The sequence below is a fragment of the Diadema antillarum genome, unplaced genomic scaffold, assembly GCF_040938485.1.
Source record: "Diadema antillarum isolate AM-2024a unplaced genomic scaffold, OU_Dant_1.0 scf00000002, whole genome shotgun sequence".
Taxonomy (NCBI): Eukaryota; Metazoa; Echinodermata; class Echinoidea; order Diadematoida; family Diadematidae; genus Diadema; species Diadema antillarum.
In genome coordinates, this window is record NW_027270891.1 from 433,601 (window position 1) to 459,820 (window position 26,220).

The following is a 26,220-nucleotide window of genomic DNA, read 5'->3' on the forward strand; positions in this document are numbered from 1 at the left end:
AGGTCAAGTCTTTTTATTGGCAATGCAAGACATTTTTACATAGACTAGTATGTAAAGCAACACTGCAAAAGCAATGATCTAGCTTTGATATAACGAAGCGTAAGGTACAAAGGTGCTGTACATTCTACATCACATTGCGCAACATTGTAGCGACTCTTCGTTCGGATGTACTGAGTACACTGCGCACATCCTGCTTATATGCAGAATGCCAACCAGGAATCACGCTGAATCACAATCTTTTGTCGGGTCCGGGCTTTTTGAACAATGTTTCACACTATATACCTATCTAATTATAGTTAAAAGAAATCATAGAAAAATATCTTATTTCTTGATCACCCTTTCATTCAAAAGCAGTTTACTAACACTTGAATTACTATTTCGGTAAGTCTTTTTTTTTTTTACCAGCGGATTATGAGGGGGCGCACCCCCCCCCCCCCCCCCGTAGTTACGCCACTGCTTTTGGGTGAAATAATTGGACAGATTTCTTGAATTCTAACAAAAAAGCAAGACAATCTTTTCATCGCGGGAATTATGATCATGTGGGGTGGGGCAAATGGTGCGCTTGCCTTCCAATATTTTTATGGGGGTTATTTCACAAGCAAGAAAATTTCTCATTTCGGGAATTATTAATTATGGGGGGGGGGCAAAATTAAAATACGCTTGCCCCTCCAATATTTTATGGGGGTAACTTTTTGTGTTTCGGTCCAAAAAAAGATAAGAAAATCTTCTCGTCTCTGGAATTATGGAGGGGGGGGGGTGGGCAAAGTAATATGCTTGCCCCTCCATTTTTTTTTCATCTTTTTTAAATGAGGCTAAGGCTCGCTCTTGGGCTGGCAATATTGATTGGTCAGAAGTAATGTACTTTTTTAGACCCTACTATGTACTTGTAAGTAGCACACGTACATGCAAACGTGTATAAGTGCTCGGTATCGTAGGGATGTACAGTACGGTCGATAAATAGTAAACACTGTAGAATACTAATAGATATGTATAAAATCAGTGCTGCCAGAACCAAGGGTGCGAATTGATTTTGTGTGTGTGTCTGTGTGTGTGTGTCCCTGGTGCAAAATATGAAAAAAAAAAAATAGAAAAGAGTAATTATTTAGCGTCCGGCGTTGAGGTCGCTCGCAGACTGATTTTTTTTTTTTTTTTTTTTAAGGATCTGAAGGGGGGTGCGTTCGCACCCAACGCACCCCCCCTGGTGACGCCCATGCGTAGTGATAGTATTTTTTTCAGTGACCCGTTTATTTAGATTTCTCCGCAGTCCAAAGAGAAGAGAGAGGGCGGGAAAACTTTTTAAAAGAAATCCGTGTATGAACAGTAAATTCGCCGTCCTTTTTTTCTTTTTCTTTTTTAAAACAATTCGTCAGCCGGATTTCGTCTCGTGAAAACTACCCCTGTACGAGAGGTTTTATTGGGAACGCGCATGCCGTCCCTCCGCCCGGGGGGGGGGGGGGGCGGGGTAGGGGGAGGGGTAAGGGGATCCACGACTGGAACGTCGATGATCAACATCCTCTCTCGCATGCTAGGCCTATATTATATAACCTCAGATGCAATCCTACGTACTCTAGTTAATAGGTTTTAAGAAAAATTAAAAGAAAATAAGACATTGATAGACTAAGGTCAAGATGATTAAATCCAAGTAAAATAACAAAAAAAAAGTTGTGACATTTTGCAGAAAACCTGTGATATTGGTCCCATTGATTTACACACAAATATAGTCACCATTTTCAAATGAAATCAAATGAAATGAAAGATAAAAAAATGGATCTCTCACACAATCCATTTTCTGAAAAGTGCTACGACAAAATCCATGAATGCTGGCTCCTATAGAGAAAGGTGCCGTATTATAGCAATGACTAGGCAAAGACTGAGACCAGAAAGATATTATTTACTTTGGTCTCTACCGACTAAAATGCATGTACTATAGTACCCAACTTTCTGAAATAAATTTTGCTATCAATTGAATCCTGAAAATGATAGTATAGATGCTACTTTTTAACTTGAAATAGACGGATTGTAAGTACACACACATACATGCAATTATCTTTTCTAATTCTCCACCAATCGTATTAAATTGTTGATCCCATGTAGACCTATATGAATATAGGCCCTACATAAACGAAAATATGTTTAAAAAATGAACAGAATAAGAAACATACAAAATCATGTTTCATGTTTTAACATAGGGTGCCTACGTACAAGTCAACTAATTACAATACAGATGAATTAGAATAGTTCGCCTTATTTTGAGATTATCGTGATGAAGAAATGAGGTATAATAATAATCAAACAAAGTGAAGAAATAACTTGCCGAATCCGAAAAGCAAAGTAACAAGACCCTCCCCACCCACAAGTACCCCAACTTGAAATCTTATAGGCATGTGACACACTTTCCCAGTAGGTCATACTTTTTTTTTGTATTTCCATTCCACTCATTGATATATCCCACTTGTATGTAAAAACAAGTACAAGGATATAAAACATAATTTATTTTCCTCTTGTCGAAGGAAACAAACAGAATGCCTTTGAATTTTACTTCAAAGTCTCTTTGTGATTTCCCCTGTAATACATAGTTCTTACTTTCACAACGAAAAAGAGACAGCAACAGAATTTCCAATTACTTGTATTCTGTCGCTGTACAGATTGTATTTCTCATTACAAAACCCAACATACACACGTCCACAATAATGCATGGGATACACTGGATACACACCAAAGAGATTACACAGTGTCGCAGTAAAACCAGGGAGGGGCTGAGGTTCGAATCATCGAAAGAGTACCGATGTGGGCGATAGAGATCATTAGCAAAGCCCCGCGCGCGAACGTCACACGCATTTCCACTACTTGTACACACACGTGCACGCAGTGTCCCATGCGTGTTCGTATTGCCGTGCATGGCCATTATTGTCGTGAGCGGGTTACGCAATTTCGCCCGAGTAGACGCAATCTCACATCGACTAGCCATAGTCCCATGCTTTGAGTTACGTGCAATCTTTCTCATAATATTGGAGTTTGCTTTGTTGGTGACAGAAAATTTTCACCTTGTGTAACTGCAGTATAGTCGACTAGTCGCCACCATCTAAAGAAGTGCGTGTTAATCCATATTTGTGCAATGGGGAAGAAGAAGGGGAATCAAACGTCTAGTTTGGGAAAAGGAATCATTAAGGAGCGGAGCAAAAATTCGAAAAGCAGCAAAGTTTATGACTCGTGGGTGAGTAAAGTTTAATTTAATTTGTAGTTTCTACGACTCGACAAATGTTAGAAATCTTCTTCTTCTTCTTCTATAATCTTCAAAGGGCTATAAAATGCAGCCTATCACGAAGATGAATACAACTTGTGTGCACGATGAGAGGAGGGGTGTGGGCTTAATCACAGGATGTGATTTTGAGGTGGGTCATTAAGAGCTCCTTGAACTGCTCAGGTGAGACTGCACAAACTACAGAGCTTGGAAGTTTGTTCCACTCAGGTATGGATCTCTGGGCAAATGCAAATTTGTCGATGTTGCCCCTGGGGCGGTATGTTTGGAAGCACATGTCGTGATTTTTCCTGGTTTTGGACGAGTTGATTGTGAAGAATGTACAGTTGTATCTGGATGAATTGCAACAGAGTTGTTCATGATTCTGTACACCATAGTTAATCTGCTCACAGTATGTCGTGAAGATAGGCTGGGCCATTTCAACTTATTAATCATACTGGTCACACTGCTCGTTCTTCTATAATCAGCTGTGACAAAGCGAGCTGCCTGCCGTTGAATCCTTTCCAGTTTTTGAATGTCGGAGGCCATGTGTGGATCCCAGACACTACAGCAATATTCTAGATGGGGTCGTACAAGGGACTTACAGTATAAGCTGCCTCCCTGAATGACTGAGGGAAGAACCTTGTGTTACGCCGGATGAAACCAAGCTGTTGATTAGCTTTCATGGAGATTGCTGAGATATGTGATGACCACTTGAAGTCATTAGATAACGTGACACCGAGATATTTAACAGACTCACACTTTTGAAGAGCAGTGTTATGGATGTAGTAGCTGCAGTTCATTGTGGATCGGGAGGGGCAAAATCTTACTACGAAACACTTGCTGGGGTTAAATGACATCAGCCACGTGTTTTCCCACTGCTGCAGTGCATCAAGATCTTTCTGTAGCATCTGGGAGTCTGTGCTACTGCTGACTTCCCGGTATAACATGCAGTCATCTGCGAAAAGTCTGGTTGTGGATGAGGTTACTTCAGGCAGGTCATTTATGTAGAGAAGGAAAGGTGTAGGGCCCAAAACGGTACCCTGGGGAACACCCGAGGTGACGGATGAGGCCCTGGATGTGGCACCTTCAATGACTACGGACTGCTGACGGCTGGAGAGAAAGTCTTGTATCCACAGGAGGTTTTGGTTTTGGATTCCGTAATGTCTGAGTTTGAGTATAAGGCGTTTGTGTGGAACCTTGTCAAAGGCCTTTGAGAAATCTAACATGATCATATCAACTTGCTTCTTCTTCCTGTATGAAATGGCAAGATCATGTGATGTGAGTAGCAATTGCATCTCGTAGGAATGTTTTCTTCTGAATCCATGCTGACAGGAAGAAAGGATGGAGTAGGTGTCGAGATGTTTCATCACTGAAGAAACAACAATATGTTCTAGGGTTTTACAGGCAATGCTGGTTAAGGAAATGGGTCTGTAATTTTTAGCCTTCGTCCTATCCCCTTTCTTGAAGACTGGAACAACATGGGCCTTCTTCCAATCCTTGGGCAGCTCGCCAGATTTTAGTGATTGGTTGTAGATGTGGGTGAGAATAGGGCTGACTTCAGCGGCTACCTCTTTCAGAAGAATGGCTGGGATATTATCAGGGCCAGTTGATTTACTGGGGTCCAATCCTCTGAGGAGTTTTTGACACCATTTGCATGAACAACTATTTCCTCCATAGGTGGATACTTGGAAGGAAGGATGTTAGGTAAAGGAGTGTCTGGTTCAGAAGTGAAGACTGATTCGAAGTGGGAGCCTAAGATGTCTGCCTTTTCTTGACTAGAGGATTTAGGACATCCCTTGTGGAAGAGTTGTTGAATACCAGTGGAGTCCTGCCTAAGCCTTTTGACGTATTGATAAAAGGCTTTGGGTTTTTCTCTCAAACTTGGACCAATTACCTCATTTAGATATCTCCTCCTAGCTGAATGGAGAGATTTTTGAACTTGGGATCTTAGTTTCTTGAAGAGGCTCCAGTCCTCCTGCGTCTGGCTATTCATAGCTCGTTTGTACGCACGATGTTTCTGTCTGATTTTACCTTTGATCTCCTTGGAAATCTGTTTACACTAAGTCGCTACAAATGTTTCCTAGCTACATCTTACCAAGGAGTTAATAGACACGTGTCCGATAACACACAGAGCTACTTCATTCATTCATGTAAGAAGGGCAAGGAAAATAATTCAATTGTGTGTTGACTGTTGTTGGTTTTTTTTTTATAGACGAGGCTGGCTATGGAATGTAGCTAGGATCTATGTCAGACATTAGTGCTCTCAGATTTATAATTTTACCGCTCGTTGATTTAATTCTCTTGCTTTTATGCATCTCTATGTTAAATCAGGGGCGGATCTAGAAATTCCGTAAAGGGGAAGCGCCTTTGCAAAAGTATTACAAGGGGGTGCGCTGGTGCATGCACCCCCCCCCCATTTTTTTTTAAACCAAAAATAAAGAGGGGGTGCCCAGGCAGTGCGCCCCCAGATCCGCCACTGTAAATGGATACATTCTGTTTGCAGAAGGCATCAGTTGTAACATTTTAAATTCCTTTTGTTTCCTCTTCTTTAGTTGCACACCAGTGAGCTTAATGATGGATACGACTGGAACAGAATCAACCTCCGCTCCGTCACAGAGCAGAGCAACCTGGATGACTTTCTTACCACTGCTGAGCTTGCAGGAACAGAGTTCACTGCTGGTTTGTTGGCTTGAATAACTGTTTCTCTCTCCCCACTCCTCTCATAGCAGCTTGGTTTTACCCCTTTTGTTCTAATACTATAGGACAGTAAAAACATGCAGATGTACAATAAGAAGAATTTTGTGTGCTGTAGTTTGTTTCATATCCTTTTCCACATGGTCAAATGAAAACTGATGATATGTTTTTAATTTTCACAGAGCTTTAACATGTTTCTAGAATTTTGCCTGTAGAATAAAGTCATGCAAACAAATGTTGTTAATGAAAGATGTGCATATACTGTATATTTTAGTTTTGCAACTTAGTATGATGATGCAGGAGGTGCATCAAATTTCAGCACTGAAAATATACAATTAGGAAACAAAAATAACTATGGCATAGTGTTCGTCTGTGGAGATTGTTATTTTTCTATCAATTTTGGCAGAGCAGTCAGTGTTGTAGTCAGGAATTTGTGGTTGACATTGTCACAATGACATGCCTTATTGAAGATCAACATTCAAACCTTGGGTTTGTGCAGACTTATCACATGAGTTTAAACTTTATGGCAGGTGTATTATGAGTATGGAAATATCATCTCCTACTCTTACTTGTGTTTGACAGATCTATATGTTTGAAATGTGTTTAATGTGTATGAACCGCTGAGAAAAGGAAAATCTTGTTTCTTGTTAATTTCCTACTCTCGCTTCATTTTATTGTTTTGTTTTTCATTTTTGTGTTTTCTTTTCAGAGAGACTAAATGTGAAGGTCATTGACCCCGGACAGCATACGGGTTTGCCAACGGCTGCTGAGACGATAGCGATCACTGAAGCACAGAAAGAAAACATTCAATGTTTGCAGATCCCCAGACGGTAAGACATCCTAAAGTAAAGTAAGAACAGTAACAAAAGACACTGTTGTTGCTTATTGTAGCCCATGTCGTGCATCAACAGAAGACTTCATAGAAAATGAAAGTGTAATATGTTTCATCTAAACAATTCTGATAAAAAGAGCTCTTCTATCAGCTGTTGTGCAGTAAGTTTCGTTTTATGCCTCCGCCAACGAAGTGGCCGGAGGCATTATGTTTTCGGGTCGTCCGTCCGTCCGTCTGTACGTACGTCCGTCCGTACGTACGTCTGTCCCGTTTTGTTTTTGTCGATATCTCAAGAACCGTGAGTTGGTTTTACATCAAACTTGGTATGAGGGTATATCCTGGGGGGATAATACTTTATTTGGATTTTAGGGTCACGGGGTCAAAGGTCAAAGGTCACAGGTTATTTTGTGAAAGAAAGGTTGAAATTTCATGTTTTTCTCCATATCTCGCAAATGGTTCAAGGTATCTTCATGGAACTTAGTATATATGCATGTACCGATGGGCAGTGATTATCTAGGGAAGTTGGGGGTCATGGGTCAAAGGTCAGGGGGTCAAAGGTCAGGGGGTCAAAGGTCAAGGTCAACTCCTCAAAATATCACTACTTTCCTTATATTTATGCAATGCCTGAAGGATTTTTTTTTAACTTGATGTATGCATGTATTACCCAATATATATTCTGTGGGAAGTTTCTTGCCAAAAGGTCAAAGGTCAAGTGAAAGTGCTAAATTGCACTTCTTCCTCCATATCTCAAAAGTAACTCAAGGTATTATCATGAAACTTACAGATTTATGCATGTTCTACCTAACAGTGATTCTCTTTGGAACTGTGAGGTTAAAGGTCAAAGGCCAGGTTTAGATAATACTATTTTACCATTTGATACTGAAATTATACTTTTTCTCAATACCTTGAAAATTACTCAATGCATAAACTTATAAAAGGGTCAAAAGTCAAGTAAAAATCATCAGTTCCCCCAAATACCTGCACTCTGACGTTTTAATCATTCGTCCAATTGAACCTAGTTCTAGGAAAGTGAACATTCAGCACATTTGTGGCAAACCTGTCATTTTAATATTTTGCCAATTGTGTGAAACTGTCATCACACATTGTCAAGACATTGTACTATAGACCTATTAGGAGAACCATGCGTTATGGCGGAGGCATACCAGTCGCCATAGCGACATTTCTAGTTTTATATGTTGTTGTTTTCTGAGCCTCTGGAGACTAGTCAAATTCAAAGTTATTTTTATGCCTCCGCCACGAAGTGGTGCCGGAGGCATTATGTTTTCGGGTTGTCCGTCCGTCCGTCCGTCCGTCCGTCCGTCCGTCCGTCTTTCCGTCCGTCCGTCCGTCCGTCCTTCCGTCCGTCCGTAATGAATTTTGTGGACAGGGTAACTACCAAATCCTTTTGAGGTATCCTAATGAAACTTGGCATGTATGTGTATTAGGGGGTGAAGTTGTGCCTATCAACTTTTGGGTGCACATGCTTAAGGTCAAAGGTCAAAAGGTCAAGGTCAAATGCTTAAAATTTTACTATTTCCCCCATATCTATGCAATGCCTGAAGATATTTTCTTGAAACTTAGTGTATACATGTACTACCCAATTAAGATTCTCTGGTGAAAGTTTGGGGTCATGAGGTCAAAAGGTCAAAGGTCAAAAGGTCAAGTAAAATGTTAAAATTTCACTTTTTTCTCTGTATCTTGGAAATTGTTCAAGGTATCTTCATGGAACATAGTATATATGCATCTACTGACTGGCAGTGGTTATCTAGGGAAATTAGGGTTCATGGGGTCAAAGGTCAGGGGTCAAAGGTCAAGGGTAATACTTCAAAATTTTATTATTTTCCTTATATTTATGCAATGCCAGCAGGATTTTTTGTTTTAAAACTTGATGTATGCATGTATAACCCAATAGAGATTCTCTGGGGTTTTTTTTTTGCCAAGAAGGTCAAAGGTCAAAAGGTCAAAGATCAAGTGAAAGTGCTGAACTTACTTCTTTCTCCATATCTCGGAAGTGGCTCAAGTTATCTTGAAACTTAGTACATGCTGAATTTATGTATGTTCTGCCTGACAGTGATTCTGTTATGAATCAAAGGCCAGATGAAAATGATAACAATTTACTGTTCAATACAGAAATTGCGCTTTTTCTCCATACCTTGAAAATTGCTCAGTGCATAAACTTATGAAATGGTCAAAGTCAAGTTAAAGTTCTTAAATCCCCAAATACATGCTCTCTTATTCATCCAATTAAACATAGGTCAAGGAAGGTAAACATTCAATACATTTGTGACAAACATGTCATTTTAATATTTTGCCAATTTTGTGAAAATGTAATCACACATTGTCCACATGTACTATAGACCTATTAGGAGAACCATGCATTATGGCGGAGGCATACCAGTCGCCATAGCGACATTTCTAGTTCTGTTTGTGATTGTGGGAAATGGCAGGAAGAATTCAACTCTCATCAGTTGAAAGAAGGCCCATCTCTAGGTAAACTGTATGTGATTTTAAAAAAAAAAAATTAATTAAATGACAAAACCTGTGGTAGAGCTTATGTGCCATCATTAAGTATGGTGCTGTTAACATAGTAAATGGGCACAACAAGAATGCAGTGTTTATCACATCTACATGTATATTTTCAGATTTTCAGAGAGGAATTTTTAAAACAGAGAGCTTTCTAAAGTGTGTGGTTGTTTTACCAAACTTTTTTTCTAGACCAAAATGGGATTCCTCTACCACAGCTGAACAACTGAACCAGAAGGAGAAGGATTCATTCTTGGAGTGGCGGAGACAGCTGGCTGTGTGAGTAAAGTTTGTTTGCAAGTTTTGAAATTAGGAAGAGATGTGGCATGATGTCATAATAAACAACATGAAATTCACATCATGAAATATGAAATGGGTTGAGGTTGATACCCTTAAACTTTACTAATTGAGTCAAAGCTGTTTGAAATGGTCCTTTTCAGCTTGGTATATTTTCTTCACTGTTGATGATTTCTTTTTGGCATCTTCACAGGTTTGTAATGAAAATTTGCATCATAATATTTGTAGATATTGAGAGGATTTTTGTTTATCCTTAGTTCAGCCTCAGAAAGTGTTCATGCATATTTTTGATACATGTATAAAAGCAAAACCAATTTGCTATGATGTAAATCCTATATTTTTTCAATGATTTTACGAGTTGTGCATATTTGATTCTACTGTGCTAATCACTTGACAAAACAAGCATACATGTTATGAGTCACATTCTGAAAGACTTTGTATAGCCTGTCTTGATCACTGATGTGAGTGATGGAGATGGCTTCATTGTGTCAAGATGTTTGTATTTTGTATGTTTCAGGTTGCAGGAGAAAGAGCACATTGTGCTCACACCCTTTGAGAGGAATCTAGATTTCTGGAGACAACTCTGGCGAGTTATAGAAAGGAGCGATGTCATCGTCCAGATCGTTGACGCAAGGAATCCTCTTCTGTTCCAATGCACCGATCTAGTAAGTTTGGCCAATTTTGTCATGAAAGCACTGTAGAGTGGTACATTGGCACAATCATCATATTTATGGCTGTTCTGTAACGCCATTACGCTGCAATTAAATTGCGTCATGTAGTGGTGGTTGTACTCAGATGTATATTATTCATCAGTTTGCATTATAAAGTTTGAAGTCTTCAATGTAAAGGTGCAAGGTAGATATGTTTCATTTGTGATGGAACTTGGTGTATTGTATTTGGAATATGGTTCATTCCATTGGATTGCGAACCCCCCCCCCAAAAAAAAAAAGAGAAAGAAAATAATAATAATTAATAAATAGATATATATATAAACACAAGTATGAGATATTTTATTCCACACTGGAGATCAATTCATCTATCAAAGAGTTTTGATCTAGTGAATACATAGTTGTGCCGTGCCAGCTTCATACCTTTTTCAGTCGGTAATGTGTGATAGTTTTGCTGTGAAATCAGTTTCTGTTTTCGTACATTACGGGACATATGTATACATGACATTCAAAACAAAAATTTGAGTCTTTAGTTTTAAAAACAATAATGCTTGAGTACTTTTACAAAGTTTGCCACATTTTTTTCACTACATTTTCTTTTCATAAATTTACTTAGCACATGATTAGTCATAATTTTTTAATTCTGATACAGTATGTCACAAAGGTTGGCCCAACCCAATGGAATGACCCATATGTAACACCCCACAGTTTGTATGCTTGATGTGTATTGTATCAGTACCAATAGATGTAAACGTAAACATTATTGTTGCACTTGTCACAAAACAAGGGAAGAAAGTAATAAATGGCTTTGAAATTTAAAGGGGAAGGCTAGTAACCGATCAGTGGGAATCAGTGGGAATGCTGAGGGATGATTGTTCCAATCCTTGTGGGATTCATTTAAGAGTACATTATGTATCTACTGTTCTGTGAAAATTATTTGCTTCAGAACGGTCTCATATTCAAGTAATGTGCAGATTAATGCCCCGTCACTGACCAGGCACGCTAACCTGGAAACATTAAACTGCACATTACTTGAATATGAGACCATTCTGGAGCAAATAATTTTCACACAACAATAGATATATAATGTACTCTTAAATGAATCCCACAGGGATTGGAACAATCATCCTCCGGCATTCCCACTGATTCCCACTGATCTGTTAGTAGCCATCCCCTTTAAGACAAAACCTATTACTGATTTATTTTTCTCCTCAGGAAAAGTATGTGAAGGAGGTTAGTGAGAACAAAGAAAATGTGATTTTGATCAGCAAAGCCGACCTTCTAACCTCCACCCAGAGGCAAGCATGGGCAGACTACTTCTCCCATCAAGGCATCAGAGTAGCCTTCTGGTCTGCCGTCATGGAAACGGAGAGACTGGAGAAAAAGGTGAGATGCAAATGTTAGTCAGTGAGTAATGATAACAAAGGTTACTCTTCAGTTTTTGTAAATTACTTGACTTCATTATCTTTTTTTAAACTAAAAGATTATTTATGACATATTGTGATGATTTCCCATGTTTTATTTTCTCTGCAACATGGTTTTACAGTCAGTGTATGTCTTTTGATAGTTGTGTCTTTGCAACTGCTTGCCCTTGTACTGTAAAATGACTAATGTTCGCGAGAGCCAAGATTCGTTGAATTAAAATGCACACGAAGGCTCTCGCCTACACTATATGAATTGAATGCCAGAGGCACTTCGTGAAAATTTCATGCAGCTAAAATATCATGTTTTACAGTACTTGACTGTTGCTAGTGAATATATAACTTTATGCCATGCGAGAAATAAAAAGATGATTTCCCAGGTAAGGTGTGTACGTAAGAAATCAAAGAGCTTGGTAGAAATTCAATATGGTCTCACTGTAGCAGGAAAGAGTGAGCAGGACAATTCTATATTTTCATTTCAGGTGCAGAGCATCTTTTCAGATCAGATTTGGGAAAATTTCTTACCAATAATCAACTGATACTTCCTTCAGTAATTTTCCAGTCAATTGTCTCATGTCTGTCAGTAGCATCGTTAACCAAGTCCTATTTTGAAAGAAAAAAATGCAATGTGCAATAATACCTTCCTCTTTGCTCTGCCTTCCATTTGAATCAAAATTGCTTTTACACCCCCATGTCTTGATAGGGATTGCTAACGTTTTGCCCAACAATACTATCCATTTTGATGACTCTTCTTTTTTCCTTAACAGGAGGCTGAAGTGACAGCCGAAGGGAATGATGAAAGTGGTGATGAAGATGATGAAGGGGAAGATGATGATGATGATGATGGAGGAGATTATGAGGAGGAGGAGGAGGAGGAGGAGGAGGAGGATGTTGATGATGATGATGACAATGAACAAGAAGAAGATGAGGGACATGAGAACACAGCAGGTGAAGGCAGCCCAGCTAGTCTGACCAGATTAGCCGACGATCTGACCATCTCCAGCGATAACAGGCCTTCAGTTCAAAGGACTCTGGTAGAATCGAGTGAAACTTTGCCTTCTTCCGGTGCAATGGGGGGTGGTGATGCGGAGCAGCAGCATGGAGGAAGCAGTGATGTTGATGCATCACTACCCAGCCATGATATTGAGAGGGACACTACGAGCGATGATCACGGGACTGAAAGTACTTCGGCAAGGACAATCCCCCCAGTGGGAGAAAGTGGTCAATCAAACTCTCAAACTGAGTCAAGTAATGTCTATGACGGCGGTGATAATACTTCCCGGGCAGGTGGGTCAGTAGAAGCATCCAGGGAGGGAAGCCGAACAGATCCCACCCAAAGTTTGACGCTGTCACCGGTTAGCAATGCGTCTCACCTCCTGACAGGTGAAGAGCTGCTGGAGTTCTTGAAGGAAATCCATGCTGGAAGGCCAAAGGTCAACGATGCTATGACAACTATCGGCATGGTGAGCAACCAGTATTTTTCACTTGTAATCATTTATTGTAGTTTTTTGTTTTGTTTTGTTTTTTTGTGTTTTTTTTTTTTTTTGGGGGGGGGGCCTTTCACATTTGGGACTGCTGTATGAAGAAGAACAGAGGTTGTATCATTTCATTATGAATAGATGTAAGGTGCTACCTTCTGGTTAAATTAGAGTTGTTGCTGTTGACATGAAAATAATGATAATGATAAAGGAGATATGATAATGAAAAAAAAAATGTGTATTGGCATCACTATACTGATATGATAAAAGCAAAATGTCCTCTGCATAATGAAAGTGTGTGGATGCTGTTTTACTGTAGTTCAGTTATGGCAATTTACCTGATTTGTAGACTTACGGAAAACCCTCTCCTTTTTTCATGACAAATCCAGGTACCAACATTAGAACTCTTTCCTTTTTAGAGTATTTTTGGCATTATGTATTATGTTATTCACGTATGACTCGTATTTGTGCAGTGATGCTCAATTTCATCAAGTATCCCAGCTAACCGAATGATTTCTGTGATCAGCTTCTAATCTGTCTCAAACTCTTTTATGCTTTGGATGATGTATTTGTTTCTATTCGACATGGCCACTCAGGAACCATTTACAGTGCTTAGTTATGATTAAGCTACCACAGGACCAACAGCGTTCAGTCCCCTCTGAAGAACTAGGCAATTAGGATGAAGTGACTCACTTACATGTAGGGTGACAACAAATGCTGCTAGACTCAAACCAAATACCTCATGATGTAGAGATCTTGATCTTATCCACCAAGTCTCCTTGACTCCTTGCTCCAGTCAAAATGTTTCATCATGATCAAATAACAAGATTATAACTGATATAATTCCATCTACACTTTGTTGTCAGAGGCATGATTATATAAAGTTTGATTGTATGACAGGTTGGTTACCCTAACGTTGGAAAGAGTTCGACCATCAACGCTCTCCTTAGAGAGAAGAAAGTCCCAGTCTCAGCAACTCCAGGAAGGACCAAACACTTTCAGGTGAGTTAAGCACATTGGAGATTGTCAGACAACAACATCTGAAAACTGTAAAGATGGAAATTTCACGCATTTTGTTCAACATAATTTGACTGCAAAAAATAAAAGCATGCAAATTTTGTGCTTGTAATGATATGTAATGTTAATAATATATTATTTTTCGTAATCTCCGTAATTGTTCGTTAATATGAGATCCCACTCGTACGCATGCGCAGTCAATTCATTCGTAGCGTGTGTTTCTTAGCGGTCAAGTCGCCATTTTGAGCTCTAAATTTCGCCGATTTTCTTTCACTTTGCGATCTTTCGCGTTCTAGTTTTCGGGGTTTAATAGGTTATTTTACCTCCCCGATCGTTTGGTAGTATTTTTGGAGAGTGATGGAAGCGAATTCGGGTTCTTCCACGAAGCCGAATTTCCCGCACGAGAAGCTGGTTCGCGATGCGGGTTCCACCAGCATCGCCAGCGGACCGCGAGCGGGTCCCTCCCCCGGCAGCGATCCGGGGGGAAAGGGTAAGACGGCAGCGGCGAGCTCGGCTAGCCGCGGTGGTAAAGGCACGGGGAAAGCCAAAGGCAAAGCACAGGCGAAGATTACTTCTCCTCCTCCCGTGATTGCACGGAAGTTCGCCAAGTCGGCTGCTACCTCTGAGGTCTCAGACCTTTTGATTAAGAAGCCCTCGATCATGATTGACTCTGAGATATTAGCCAAAGATTCTCGGGCTGTCCAGGACTGCATTCGTGCAGATCCTATTTCAAAGAAGGACAGTCAGGCCTGCATTCGTGCAGATCCACAGACCACGACCTCGAAGTCGGGACCAAGCACTAGTGTTGGTGGCTCAAATTTTGAACATCGTCTGAATAAACTGGAAGAGATGCTGGGAAAATTGGTGGATCATTTGCCACTTTCTCATCCACAGACTCGTAGTAGTCATGACACGAGAAGTCTCGGAGATGAGGATGATAATCTCCTTTTATCTGACTATGAGTATGACTGCGATCAAGATGATGGGCCTTTTGGCTGTAAACTTACACCAGCGTCTGACTCACAGACTTCTGATTTCAGTGCTGAAACAAGCACTGAAGATAGTAATGCTACTCCTGCCTCTGGCAAGAATGTAGCCATCCCAGCTTTCGCAGCAAAATTCGCAGTACCTCTCAGCGTGGGGAAACCCTTAGATGAGGATATTGCTGGGTCGGTATCCTACCTTGTCAGCCACACTCTTGAACAGGCTGCCCTAGAGGAGACTGGTAAGAAGTACACTAGCCCAGAAAACTGTCCACTACTTGACGTGCCCAAAGTCAACTTGACAATTTGGGAGAATCTCAACCCTACTACCCGTGCTAGGGACCTGAAGCTACAGCGTATTCAGAGCGCTCTTGTAAAAGGCATCACTGCTTTTGCGCAGACCCTTTCTGCTTCGGAGCTGTCAGAAAAACAGCAGGACGCTCTCGGACTCCTGTGTAGCTCTAATTTTGAGCTGAACGCCTTGAGGAAGGACCTCATTAAACCTGGCTTGAATGCAAAATTTGCACACTTGTGCAAGCCTCAGAACCCTGTGACCAAACAGCTGTTTGGTGATGACTTAGGAAAGAAAGTCAAAGACATCCAGGAAGAACAAAGAGCAGCAGCCGGTGTTGTGAAAGGCTCAAAACCTTTCTCAACAGGTAACTCCCGTCAGCGTCCATATTCGCAGTCACAGTCTCATTATCACCCTTACCGCCGACAGACGGAAGCTAATTACCGTAGAATGAGATCAGCGGGGTGGACCACGCCAACCGTACAGGCTGGGTCGGTACAGCGGCCTTTTTTAGGCCAGCGTTCGTGGAAGCCACACACTGCCACCCCGATGACCAGACCCAACAAGGGCAGCGGCCGACAGAGCCCTCAATACCGGGGGTTTGCGGGGGCCCGCAAGTAACTGAGCATGTTAAACCAACAGTCTCCTCATCCTCTGCAGAGGTGAGTACATGCCCTCTCATAAATCTTGCTTGTTCAATGGTGGGTGGACGACTGCAAAATTTCTATGACAAATGGAGAAGCCTGACTTCAGATCCTTACATTTTGAATGCTGTCAAAGGATACAAACTCGAATTTGATCCTAATGAATTCCCTACTGTAAGAGGGAAAGAGTTGTATAATTTATCTCGCAGTTCAGAGCTTAACAGTCAAATAGAGGAAGAGATTTCTCGCCTCTTAGCTAAAAATGTGATTGAACTTTGCGAACATGAGAATGGAGAATTCATCTCCAATATTTTCACGAGACCCAAAAAGAATGGTTCCTTATGAGTTATCCTTGATCTTTCTGATCTTAATACAGGCATCCTTTATCAGCATTTCAAAATGGACAACATACACACAGCCTTGTCACTGCTCAGCCCAAATTGCTACATTGCATCTATTGATTTACAAGATGCATACTATTCAGTTCCCGTCCATCCATCATCGAGAAAGTATTTGCGTTTCTATTGGCAAAGTAAACTGTACCAATACAAGGCCTTACCTAATGGTCTCAGCTCGGCTCCCAGACTGTTTACAAAAATGCTGAAGCCAGTGTTTGCCCAGCTTAGAACAGAAGGGCATGTAGTTATGGGTTATCTTGATGACACTTTGATAATTGGGAGATCTAAGGATGCTACCCAAAGGGCTGTTTCAGCTACCACTAAAGCTTCTAACAGAGCTGGGGTTCTTAATTCATCCTGAGAAGTCAGTACTTAGCCCAGGCCTAGACCTAGAGTTCCTTGGGTTTCATTTGAATACTAGGTCAATGCACATTACTTTGCCAAGGGAAAAACAAGATGACATTTATGAGGTTTGCACCTCCCTCTTATCCCTTGCCACCCCATCCATTCGAAAGGTTGCTAGGGTCATAGGGAAAATAGTTGCCACGTTCCCTGCAGTACAGTATGGCCCACTGCATTACAGATATCTAGAGAGAGACAAGGTACAGGCCCTTAAGGCAGCTTGTGGTCATTTTGATTGGCCCATGACTCTTTCCATGGAGGCACGACATGAATTGATATGGTGGAAAGAACATATTCATGAGTCATTTAATCATGTTGTCAGACAAAAGGTCAATTTGGAGCTACGTACAGATGCCAGTGCAGAGGGATGGGGTGCTACAGACTTAACCTCTCACACAGGTGGCAGGTGGACCACAGAGGAAGTACATTCAGCTCAAACATCGGGTATTAATTACCTAGAAACACTGGCAGCTGGACTGGCTCTGAAATCCTTCTGTGCAGATAAGAGAAATGTACATGTCCTATTGAGGATTGATAACACTACGGCTGTTGCCTACCTTAATAACATGGGAGGGCTGAAATCAGAAACGTGCAATCAGGTAGTGTTAGACATCTGGCATTGGTGTATAGAACGCAATATATGGCTGTCAGCAGCTCACTTACCTGGGTGCCAGAACAACGAGGCAGACTTCATGTCTAGACACTTTAATGACAGAACAGAGTGGATGCTAGATAAGAATAGCTTTGAGAAGATTGTGGCTAAGTATGGTACACCAGTAATTGATTTGTTTGCATCCAGACTAAATGCTCAGCTACCTAGGTACATTTCATGGTTGCCAGACCCCAATGCAGAGTCAGTTGATGCATTCACACTAGACTGGGGAAAATTTGCACTCTTTTATGCCTTCCCTCCTTTCTGTTTGGTAGCAAAATGCCTACAGAAAATACAAGAAGACAATGCACATGGCCTGCTTGTGGTACCAAATTGGCCTACACAGGCCTGGTTCCCTCTCTTGACAAGTATGATGAGTGAAGAACCTTTGATCTTGAAAAGAAGCAAATCCTTGCTGACACAACCAGTATCTAAGGCTACCCACCCACTCTGCACTAAACTCGATCTTCTTTGTTGCAGGATTGGCGTTCACAGTTCGAGATAAAGGGACTACAGGACAGGACTGTGGACGTGTTGTGTGCATCTTGGAGACTGTCTACACGCACACAATATGGAACTTACATTAAGAAATGGCAAGAGTATTGCAGACAGGAAACTTTGAACAGTCACTGCACTGCTGTAGAAAGTGTTATAGAATTTTTGAGTTATCTGTTTCATGTACATAAGTTGAGTTACAGTGCTATTAACTGTGCCAGAAGTGCTTTGGCCTCGGTGGTGCTGTTGGAGAACAGCAACTGTACAATTAGTACACATCCTTTGGTGACAAGATTCATGAAAGGTGTATTTCATTTACGAACTCCGCTGCCACGGTACAACCATATCTGGGACGTTAAAATCGTGTTAGATCATCTCCGCAAAATGTCACCAGCCAGTAAGCTATCTTTGTGTGAACTTACTCATAAGCTGTGTATGTTGCTCGCACTCACTTCGGCACAAAGGGCACAGACTTTGTTCTACATTCATATTGATGGCCTGGTTTGGAAGGATAATAGCGTAGAGATTCATGTCAGTGACTTGGTAAAACAGAACAAGACCTCCGACAGAGTAGGGAGTACGACTACAATTGAAGAGTATCCTTCAGAGAAGAGACTCTGTGTGGTACGCTACCTGAAAAAGTACATTGAGCGTACAAAAGTGATGAGGGATACGGAAAGGCACCTGTTCATATGTCATAGGAAACCTCACAAACGAGCCAGTAAGCAAACCATCTCCAGGTGGATAAAGGAGACAATGAGTGCGGCGGGTATCGACACTAGAATTTTCAAACCGCATTCTACAAGGGCTGCAGCAGTCTCTACTGCAAAGACAGCAGATGTGCCCATAGCGGACATTCTGAAACAGGCCGGATGGTCTAATGAGGAAACCTTCAACAGGTTCTATGATAAGCCGTCGATCAGGGCAGGACCTACATGTAGGTTCTCCATGGCGGTACTGGATAATCATTGAAGAGAAAGAGTATTATTGGTGAGCTACTATGTCATTCTTATCACCATACATTGCTTGGTTTTTGCAGAAATGCGACCACTTGCTTCAAAATCTCATATTAACGAACAACGGAGATTACGAAAAATAATAAATAAATTAAACGAGAACTTACCTGTTTGAAGTTTGATTTTTATTATTTGAGTAATAGGAGTGTGAGTTAATATGCCCTCCACTCCCACCCTCAATTCAAACTTCAAGGTAATGTTCTTACTCCGTCAATTTACAGTGTATTTCCAGATTGTGGGATTGTGACAGTGGTCGCATTTCCTCATGGATCAGGCAAATCTCACTTGACCCAGTTGGGTCTTTGGTTCAGTTCTCTCACCTAAGTTGACATTATGTATTTGACGTCGGAAGACAGTCCGATTGCTTAGGTGGAGATTTGCCTGGGCGACGAATATTGACTGCGCATGCGTACGAGTGGGATCTCATATTAACTCACACTCCTATTACTCAAATAATAAAAATCAAACTTCAAACAGGTAAGTTCTCGTTTAATTTATTTATTTTTATTTCAAGGTAGGTGTATTGTAGATAAGTAGCTACTATGTTATTCGTAGTTTTCTTCATGTTCACTACTCCTGCAATGTGAGTGAATGTGCTTTCGTAGTGCGGACAAATTACCTTTTTCTGTAGTATGTGCTGCCTAAGCCCTCAACTGCCATATCAGCAGTGAGCTGTTTCAAACACTCGCTCAATCAGCTTGACTGACCATAAAATTAAAATCAGGTGACATTCATCCTATCCAGCCATGCACAAAAATTAACTCATACGAAAATCTCCAGTCTTCCTGCAGTGATGGTTTATTGAAAAAATTAGTCATATCGCCTTGTATTTTCGGCTTTATTGCAAAATTTGTGTATGGTAGGGTGTGTTTTGTGATACATGAATGTGCATCAAGTGCGATAATTCAAACATTTTTTTTTTTAATTATTGCTCCCAGTGTTAAAAATAGTGTCTCTAACAGTAGACAAAGGACTGTCCCTCATTGAATCAGTGTTATAACATTTCTCATGAGAGAAAAACTTCTTACAGCCAAAAGATGTCAAAAATGCTTTGAGTAAGTGGGAGTGAAATTTCCTAAATCCTGAAATTGAAATGTATACGTAGGTAAATCTTTTTTTATCACCATGGTACTATGGAAATAATTCAGTAGTTAATTTGTGTTGTCATGTAATGAAAAAGTAGCTCTTGAAAACTCACCAAACTTCTGTAAGTTCTCTTCGTCTTGTAGTTTGGGGGCATCAAAGCAGTAGTAAACCGTACCTCTTCTAGGTTGAGCTTCTGCTTTCAGTGACTTGAAATGAAGCTGTTATTCAGTTTGGTTTATTTAAGTTAAGGTTCTGATTTGGTGGGTGATATTCCATTCATATTATACCAAAGACCACAAATCATATGACTTCCTGGAACCCTGCGGAGTGAAAATGTCATAAAAATTGTGTTGCTTGAAGGTTTGCATGGTGAAGTATATGAAGGAGGAAGATTTGCGGTGATATATGTGTATGAAGTCCTTAACCGGATTGTTGTTTGGCAGAAGAAGAGCCTAGAAAGAGGAGAATTGAAGAGGGAAGTGACATATGGGGGTTGTAAGGAGAGCAAAAAGTGAAGAGTGGGGGACAGTAATGGGCTGGAAGTTGAAGTTGTACTAGTGGAGATGGTAAAGAAGTTAACAGAGAGTGGTAAGGAAGAATAGAGTGAGAATCAAATAAGATGTTCGGACATCGTTGGGAGGAGAAAGATGAACAACGATGTCCAAACATCTTACTTGAAAATGCCATTTGTATAATCAGATACAAGCATCACAAGATGCAGCATCTCCCATAATTATTTATCTGACCCACAATGCCATGTCTCCCCCATGCAGACATTGTTTGTAGAACCGACACTGTGCCTGTGTGACTGTCCTGGTCTAGTGATGCCTTCTTTTGTGACCACCAAGGCCGACATGTACCTCAATGGAATACTCCCCATCGACCAGATGAGGGACTTCACTGCTCCTGTCTCTCTGATATCCTTTTTGTAAAGTGCCTCGTGGATTTGGTATTTGTTTTTGTTTGTTTCATTTTCCATCTGACAAGATGGCTAGATGGTCCATATTCAGCTGCAATAGCTGGTCTTCCTTGGAATCCAAGTGTGAGTTCTTTGGGTGGACCACATTGTCGGGATACACACCCTGCTCTTTGCGATGAATGAATGGAGCGGGATCTTTTACGTGCATGGGTTGTGACTCTCTCACACATGGGACCTCCATTTTACATATATCCTATCAGAGGGACAGAGTGTTACCTCTACTAGAGGGGACAGGATGATTAAACATAATATTGCTCAGTAGGACTCTCTTGGATTCAAGCCCCCACCTGAGCCTGAGCCATTTGATTGAAAGGCAGATACACCACCGACTGAGTTACCTCACAGCCCTAAGACTAGAGGGAGCAGTCTTTAATCTTAAGATTTTGTGTTTGTCTTGATTCGTTTTGACACAAATACATCCAACTTTTTTGCAACTGCTCCATTATTTTTTTTTTCTTGTCTGGATGTTTGAATAGTTTTCCTCAACTTGCAAAATGCATTTGAGCTTCAAATAGATATAGGGTTAGTGTATGAATAACATGGTTCCTAAGATATCTGCTCTTTTTTGCAGATGTGTCGATTAATTCATTTGATGCTTGGCTACTGGGATAGAATTATGGAAAGATTTTAAAATTCATAATTCTTCTCCCCTCTTGTGTTATCAAATTGTAAAGGCCTTTGATTCATACTTTTAAGGCAGTGTATCTTTATTTGACTGCCAGAAAGACATTGATATCTTACAGTCTGTGATGTTAAACCCTTCTGCTTCTTAGCCTTTATTCTCTTTAGTAATGTTCATCCTGTCATTCATTTATCTATTGATTCAGTTTTCAAAGAGCATAGTTTTCATAATCGATTATTATCAAGATTTAGCACATCTTTGCTCTTCTATTAATGAGATATAAGCACTCATTCTAACTATACCAAAAATATGAAGAGATGCACTCTATGTAGAAGGCAGGATGGCATATTTTTCTTCCTTGACCGTCCACTGATGTCCACCTTTGTGCCCGGATGCCAAGGGAAGTCCTGGAACTGACTTACGGGATGAACCTCATCAAACCTCAAGCTGGAGAAGACCCCGACAGACCTCCTACAGCCCTGGAATTCCTCAATGCTCACGCCTGTAAGTAATGTCTCTTAGTCTGCCTATCCACTGAGATATGGTTTTCTCTAAGTTATTTCAGTGGTGTTTCATTTACCAAAAGCTTCACCATAATCCAAGTGAGAAAAATAAAAATTAAAAAAACTCTCTCACTGTATCCTTCCCACACTTTTGCCATGTTGCACGAGTGAAAGTACGTTGGTGGAGATGCAGAGCACTTGAGGGTATTTTACAGTGGTGAAACATGCAGGAGGATCAGCCGCGTGCATGTTTCACATCATTGTGAATACCCCGAGATTGAGCTACAGGACATCTCTGCTAACAGCACAATCTAAAACCTGTGCACTATTTTTTTTTCATAAAATGGGTCCATGACCTACAGTTTGCATTAACATTTATACAGTTCAAAATAGATGTGAATATGTTTCTGTATCCATCATTGTTGATAGACATAAAAGAGAACAGTTTTTGATAAGAAATTAGCATTTCTAATTCTTTGGTTCTTGTTTTTCTCTCGTGTCAGACGTTCGAGGATTCATGACCCACAAGGGAGTACCAGACTGTTTCCGCTCAGCGAGAATTGTTCTGAAGGATTATGTTAATGTGAGTTCATCATCTTGATCTGAAAACTCATTTTGCACATGGGCATGCTTGTCTGCTTCATTTACATAATTTCATATTTCACACTTGCTTTCCTTTCTCAAGTTGCTTCTAACTGTAACTGTGTACTAGTCAAATTAAATGATGTGGATGTCAGGTTATTCCAAGATCGCAGCCTTGGCAATTTGCAATTGGCAATTATGCTTGGGCTATAATTCTATTCTGTCTAGATATTGTAAGACATTGTTACAAGGAAAAGCCCAAGAATTGACATGAATTATTGTGAAGTGGATTTCATCTGAGTTTGCTTCTTATTCTAAGTGAAATTGGAGCCAAGTAATATAGCAAGAAAGATACATTGTGTGCAGTCACATTCATACAAAGCTGTGATTCCACACAGTCTGTAATCCATCACATGAAGTATGACCTGTGACCTTTTATTTTGATTCTTCTGATTCTTCTTAATGATGACCTTCTGTGACCTTTGAACTTTTAGGGGAAACTCCTCTATCGTGTGCCTCCCCCTGATGTAAGCCCAGAGGAATTTGAGTCTGTTCATTTCCCTAGCGAGGAGGTCGGAGAGGTCAGGGCAGGGTCGCGACCCAAGAAGTCTGCCAACAAGCCTATGATCACAGAAGGGGGCCAGACAGTAAGTCTTCTTCCTTAAAATCTATTAGTCAGTATAATAATCTTTTCCTCTCTAAATATCTTTCCTTGCTCATAGCCTTCAACATGTTCAAAACTGAGCAGCAACATCGTTTTTTTTCTGGCCAAGAAGTATGACTAGGCCTCTCCTCTCCTTCAACGCTTACAATGGCTCCCTGTGCAAAAGTGAATCACGTACAAAATTCTATCAGTCACCTACAGATATCTCCAGAATTGTACTCCAAAGTTACCGTAAGGAACTAATTTTAGGTTATCAGTCTGAAAGACAAGGAATGCAGTCTGCCAAAGACCCAACCCGGCTATCTATCCCCAGGACCGGTACTCATACAGGAGATAAATCTTTCTCAGCTGCTGCCACGCTTGTGGAATCAGCTCCTCTAGAGCATCCTATAATCACCATCTCTGACAGTTTTTCAAAAGTCCATAAAGATTTTTCTCTTTAATAATTTTGCGTAGCTAGCGATATACATGTATGCTCCCTTGTTATAAGAGAGATATGTATGTACAAATGTTGTATTACATTGTACTGTGTTGTATTTCCCTGTTTTTCGAAACCTAATGCTACTTCATTTGTCCCAGGAAGTGTGTTATAACAAGAGTCCATTATCTTTCACATTAGCGTAATTTAGTCTATTTAAACTTTGCCATTATTTAAGTCTAAACCCAGTCTGCTGTATACTCCTTCAAAAGAAACCATCAAATTGAAGCCTGACAGGATGATTTGATCCCAAATAAAAATCTTTGGAAAGGAATTGTTCTGATCTGCAAAGAAAGTTTGCCAGTGGATATGCCAGTTGTCAAAAAAAAACAAAAAACAAAAAACTTGCAGTCAGCCATATACCAAAACATAGGTTTAATTTGGTAGACTCTGTCACAATAATTGTGTATTAAAGGAAATTGTTGTATGTTATTTTATTTGTTTTTTGTAGGTGAAGAAATCACCAGAGAAGAAAGTTGATGAGAGCTTTTTTAGCAAACCCAGTGTGGCTCATACCAAGGCCCTGCCTCCTGGAAGGGGGATGGCTGGGGTACAGCCTGCCCCTGGGATGGCTGGGGTGGGGGTCATGGGGAAACCCTGGAAGAAACAGAAACGTGGCAAGAAGGAGAAGTTGAGGAGAGTCTATGGACATCTGGATGAGAAATGAAGAAGCCAGGTCAAAGGTCAACGTATCTTTTATTTGGAAAAGAAAGACTTATCATGAAAGAAAGCAATGACAACTACCATATACATGGACAAAGTGACTATCATGATTTTGTGAGCTTTCTGCAACTATGATTGTCTTCAAAGCAGAATCATGTTTTATTCCAGGTTTGTTTTTTAGTACATATGCTTATCTTTGTGACAATAATTGAAAATGTCCCATTTCCAGTGAGAATATATTTATATAACATTTTTGTCAGAAAAGAGAAAATAGTTATTTCCAGCAAGTCAATGTTGTATGACATCTTGGGTACAGTGATTGTAATGTTTGATATTCTGCCACAATAAGTCAGTTCAGAGATAGCTCATGTGCACATGGGTACAAATGACCTTTCATTTTTCTCAGTTTGTTAGGCAATTCACTTGATTTAAAGCGATATAATGCATCAGCTTACACAACATAGCAATTTATGGAACTCATATTCATACTGAGAATGAACCTGTGTAGATCAATTGACTAGAGTGGTTAGTCAATCAACACTTTGTAAAGCATCCATTTTATTGTGCTGTTTTGAATACATTAACCAACTTTTTCTGTTAGCATTGCCAAATACCAGACTTACTGTCAGGTAGATGAACTGGCAGGCACCGTAAATAAGGATTACATGAATAATCATTGCATCACAGATGCTAATGTCAGTGAATTTAAAAACCAACCTATCTCCAGTACAAATGACATGTTTCTTCTCATGCTCAAATTGGAACTCCAAACTGGCTTATAGAATCATCAAAACTGCCAGCTGATGTTGTAGAGGTATAGCTGTATAAGCCAAGTTCATAATAAGCCAGTTTGAAGTTCTTGCTTGTGCATGAGCAGAAAATGGTCATCCTATTTTGTACAAGCAGGCATGGTGGGTTTTGAATTCACACAGATAAGCATTTGTGATATATTGATTATTTATATCAAATGGGTTAGTCAAATACCGGAAGGTGATTGGCTAAACACAGTCACGTGATGGAGGTACATTCGTTACGTTCGCCCATGGGCGAACATTCTTATGAATGTTCTCCCATGGGAAAACATTTTCACGTAACAAATGACAGAAGGCCTAGCACCACGCGCGCAGTGAATTTGTTGTGCTGGTGGTTGACGTTGACGTATTTGACTAACCCATATAATATAACAGATGATGACTTTTGTTGTCGATAACATGTACCAAACGTTCCACCCGAAGGGTTTGAAATGCTATTGAGAGAGGCTATAAGTCCCTCAATAGCATTTAAAACCCTTCGGGTGGAACATTCAGTATGTTCCCTCCCCTGCCAGTCATCATCTATATAAAGTAATCCAAATGAAGCACCCCAAGAGGCAGCTGGATTGGTTGAGATTCTTAACAGAAGAAGAAAGGAATAGACATGTCTTAGTGGGTTGTGTGGGCACAAGCAGCAAAAGTGATGGATCTGGTAATGCTGCTCTGGCCACACATTGTCTTGTTCTTGTAGTTCTTGACTCTTCCACTCTTCTTCTTCTTGAGTCACTACGCAGAATGGAACGTTAGATTCTTCCAGTCCATCGTTGGATGCACTGCC

At 40.4% G+C, this 26,220-nt stretch overlaps 1 protein-coding gene across 1 annotated transcript; it reads left to right on the top strand.

Annotated features, from left to right (window-relative positions):
• Positions 1 to 3,019: 3,019 nt before the first annotated feature.
• On the top strand, positions 3,020 to 24,634 carry LOC139729108 (large subunit GTPase 1 homolog). The gene is made up of 14 exons (XM_071640070.1): positions 3,020 to 3,214; positions 5,794 to 5,920; positions 6,645 to 6,765; positions 9,483 to 9,569; positions 10,105 to 10,252; positions 11,471 to 11,641; positions 12,444 to 12,480; positions 12,595 to 13,139; positions 14,055 to 14,156; positions 20,913 to 21,056; positions 22,121 to 22,244; positions 22,747 to 22,826; positions 23,320 to 23,472; positions 24,419 to 24,634. The coding sequence occupies exons 1-14, from the start codon at positions 3,116 to 3,118 to the stop codon at positions 24,632 to 24,634; spliced, it is 2,154 nt and encodes a 717-aa protein (XP_071496171.1). The 5' UTR covers positions 3,020 to 3,115.
• The last annotated feature ends 1,586 nt before the right edge of the window (positions 24,635 to 26,220 follow it).

Excerpts from the sequence above, each read along its gene's own strand:
- LOC139729108 (XM_071640070.1), top strand. The coding sequence starts at position 3,116 with ATGGGGAAGAAGAAGGGGAATCAAACGTCTAGTTTGGGAAAAGGAATC. Across the intron at positions 6,766-9,482 it reads TGTTTGCAGATCCCCAGACG|ACCAAAATGGGATTCCTCTA; the intron begins GTAAGACATCCT and ends CTTTTTTTCTAG. Across the intron at positions 23,473-24,418 it reads TCACAGAAGGGGGCCAGACA|GTGAAGAAATCACCAGAGAA; the intron begins GTAAGTCTTCTT and ends TGTTTTTTGTAG.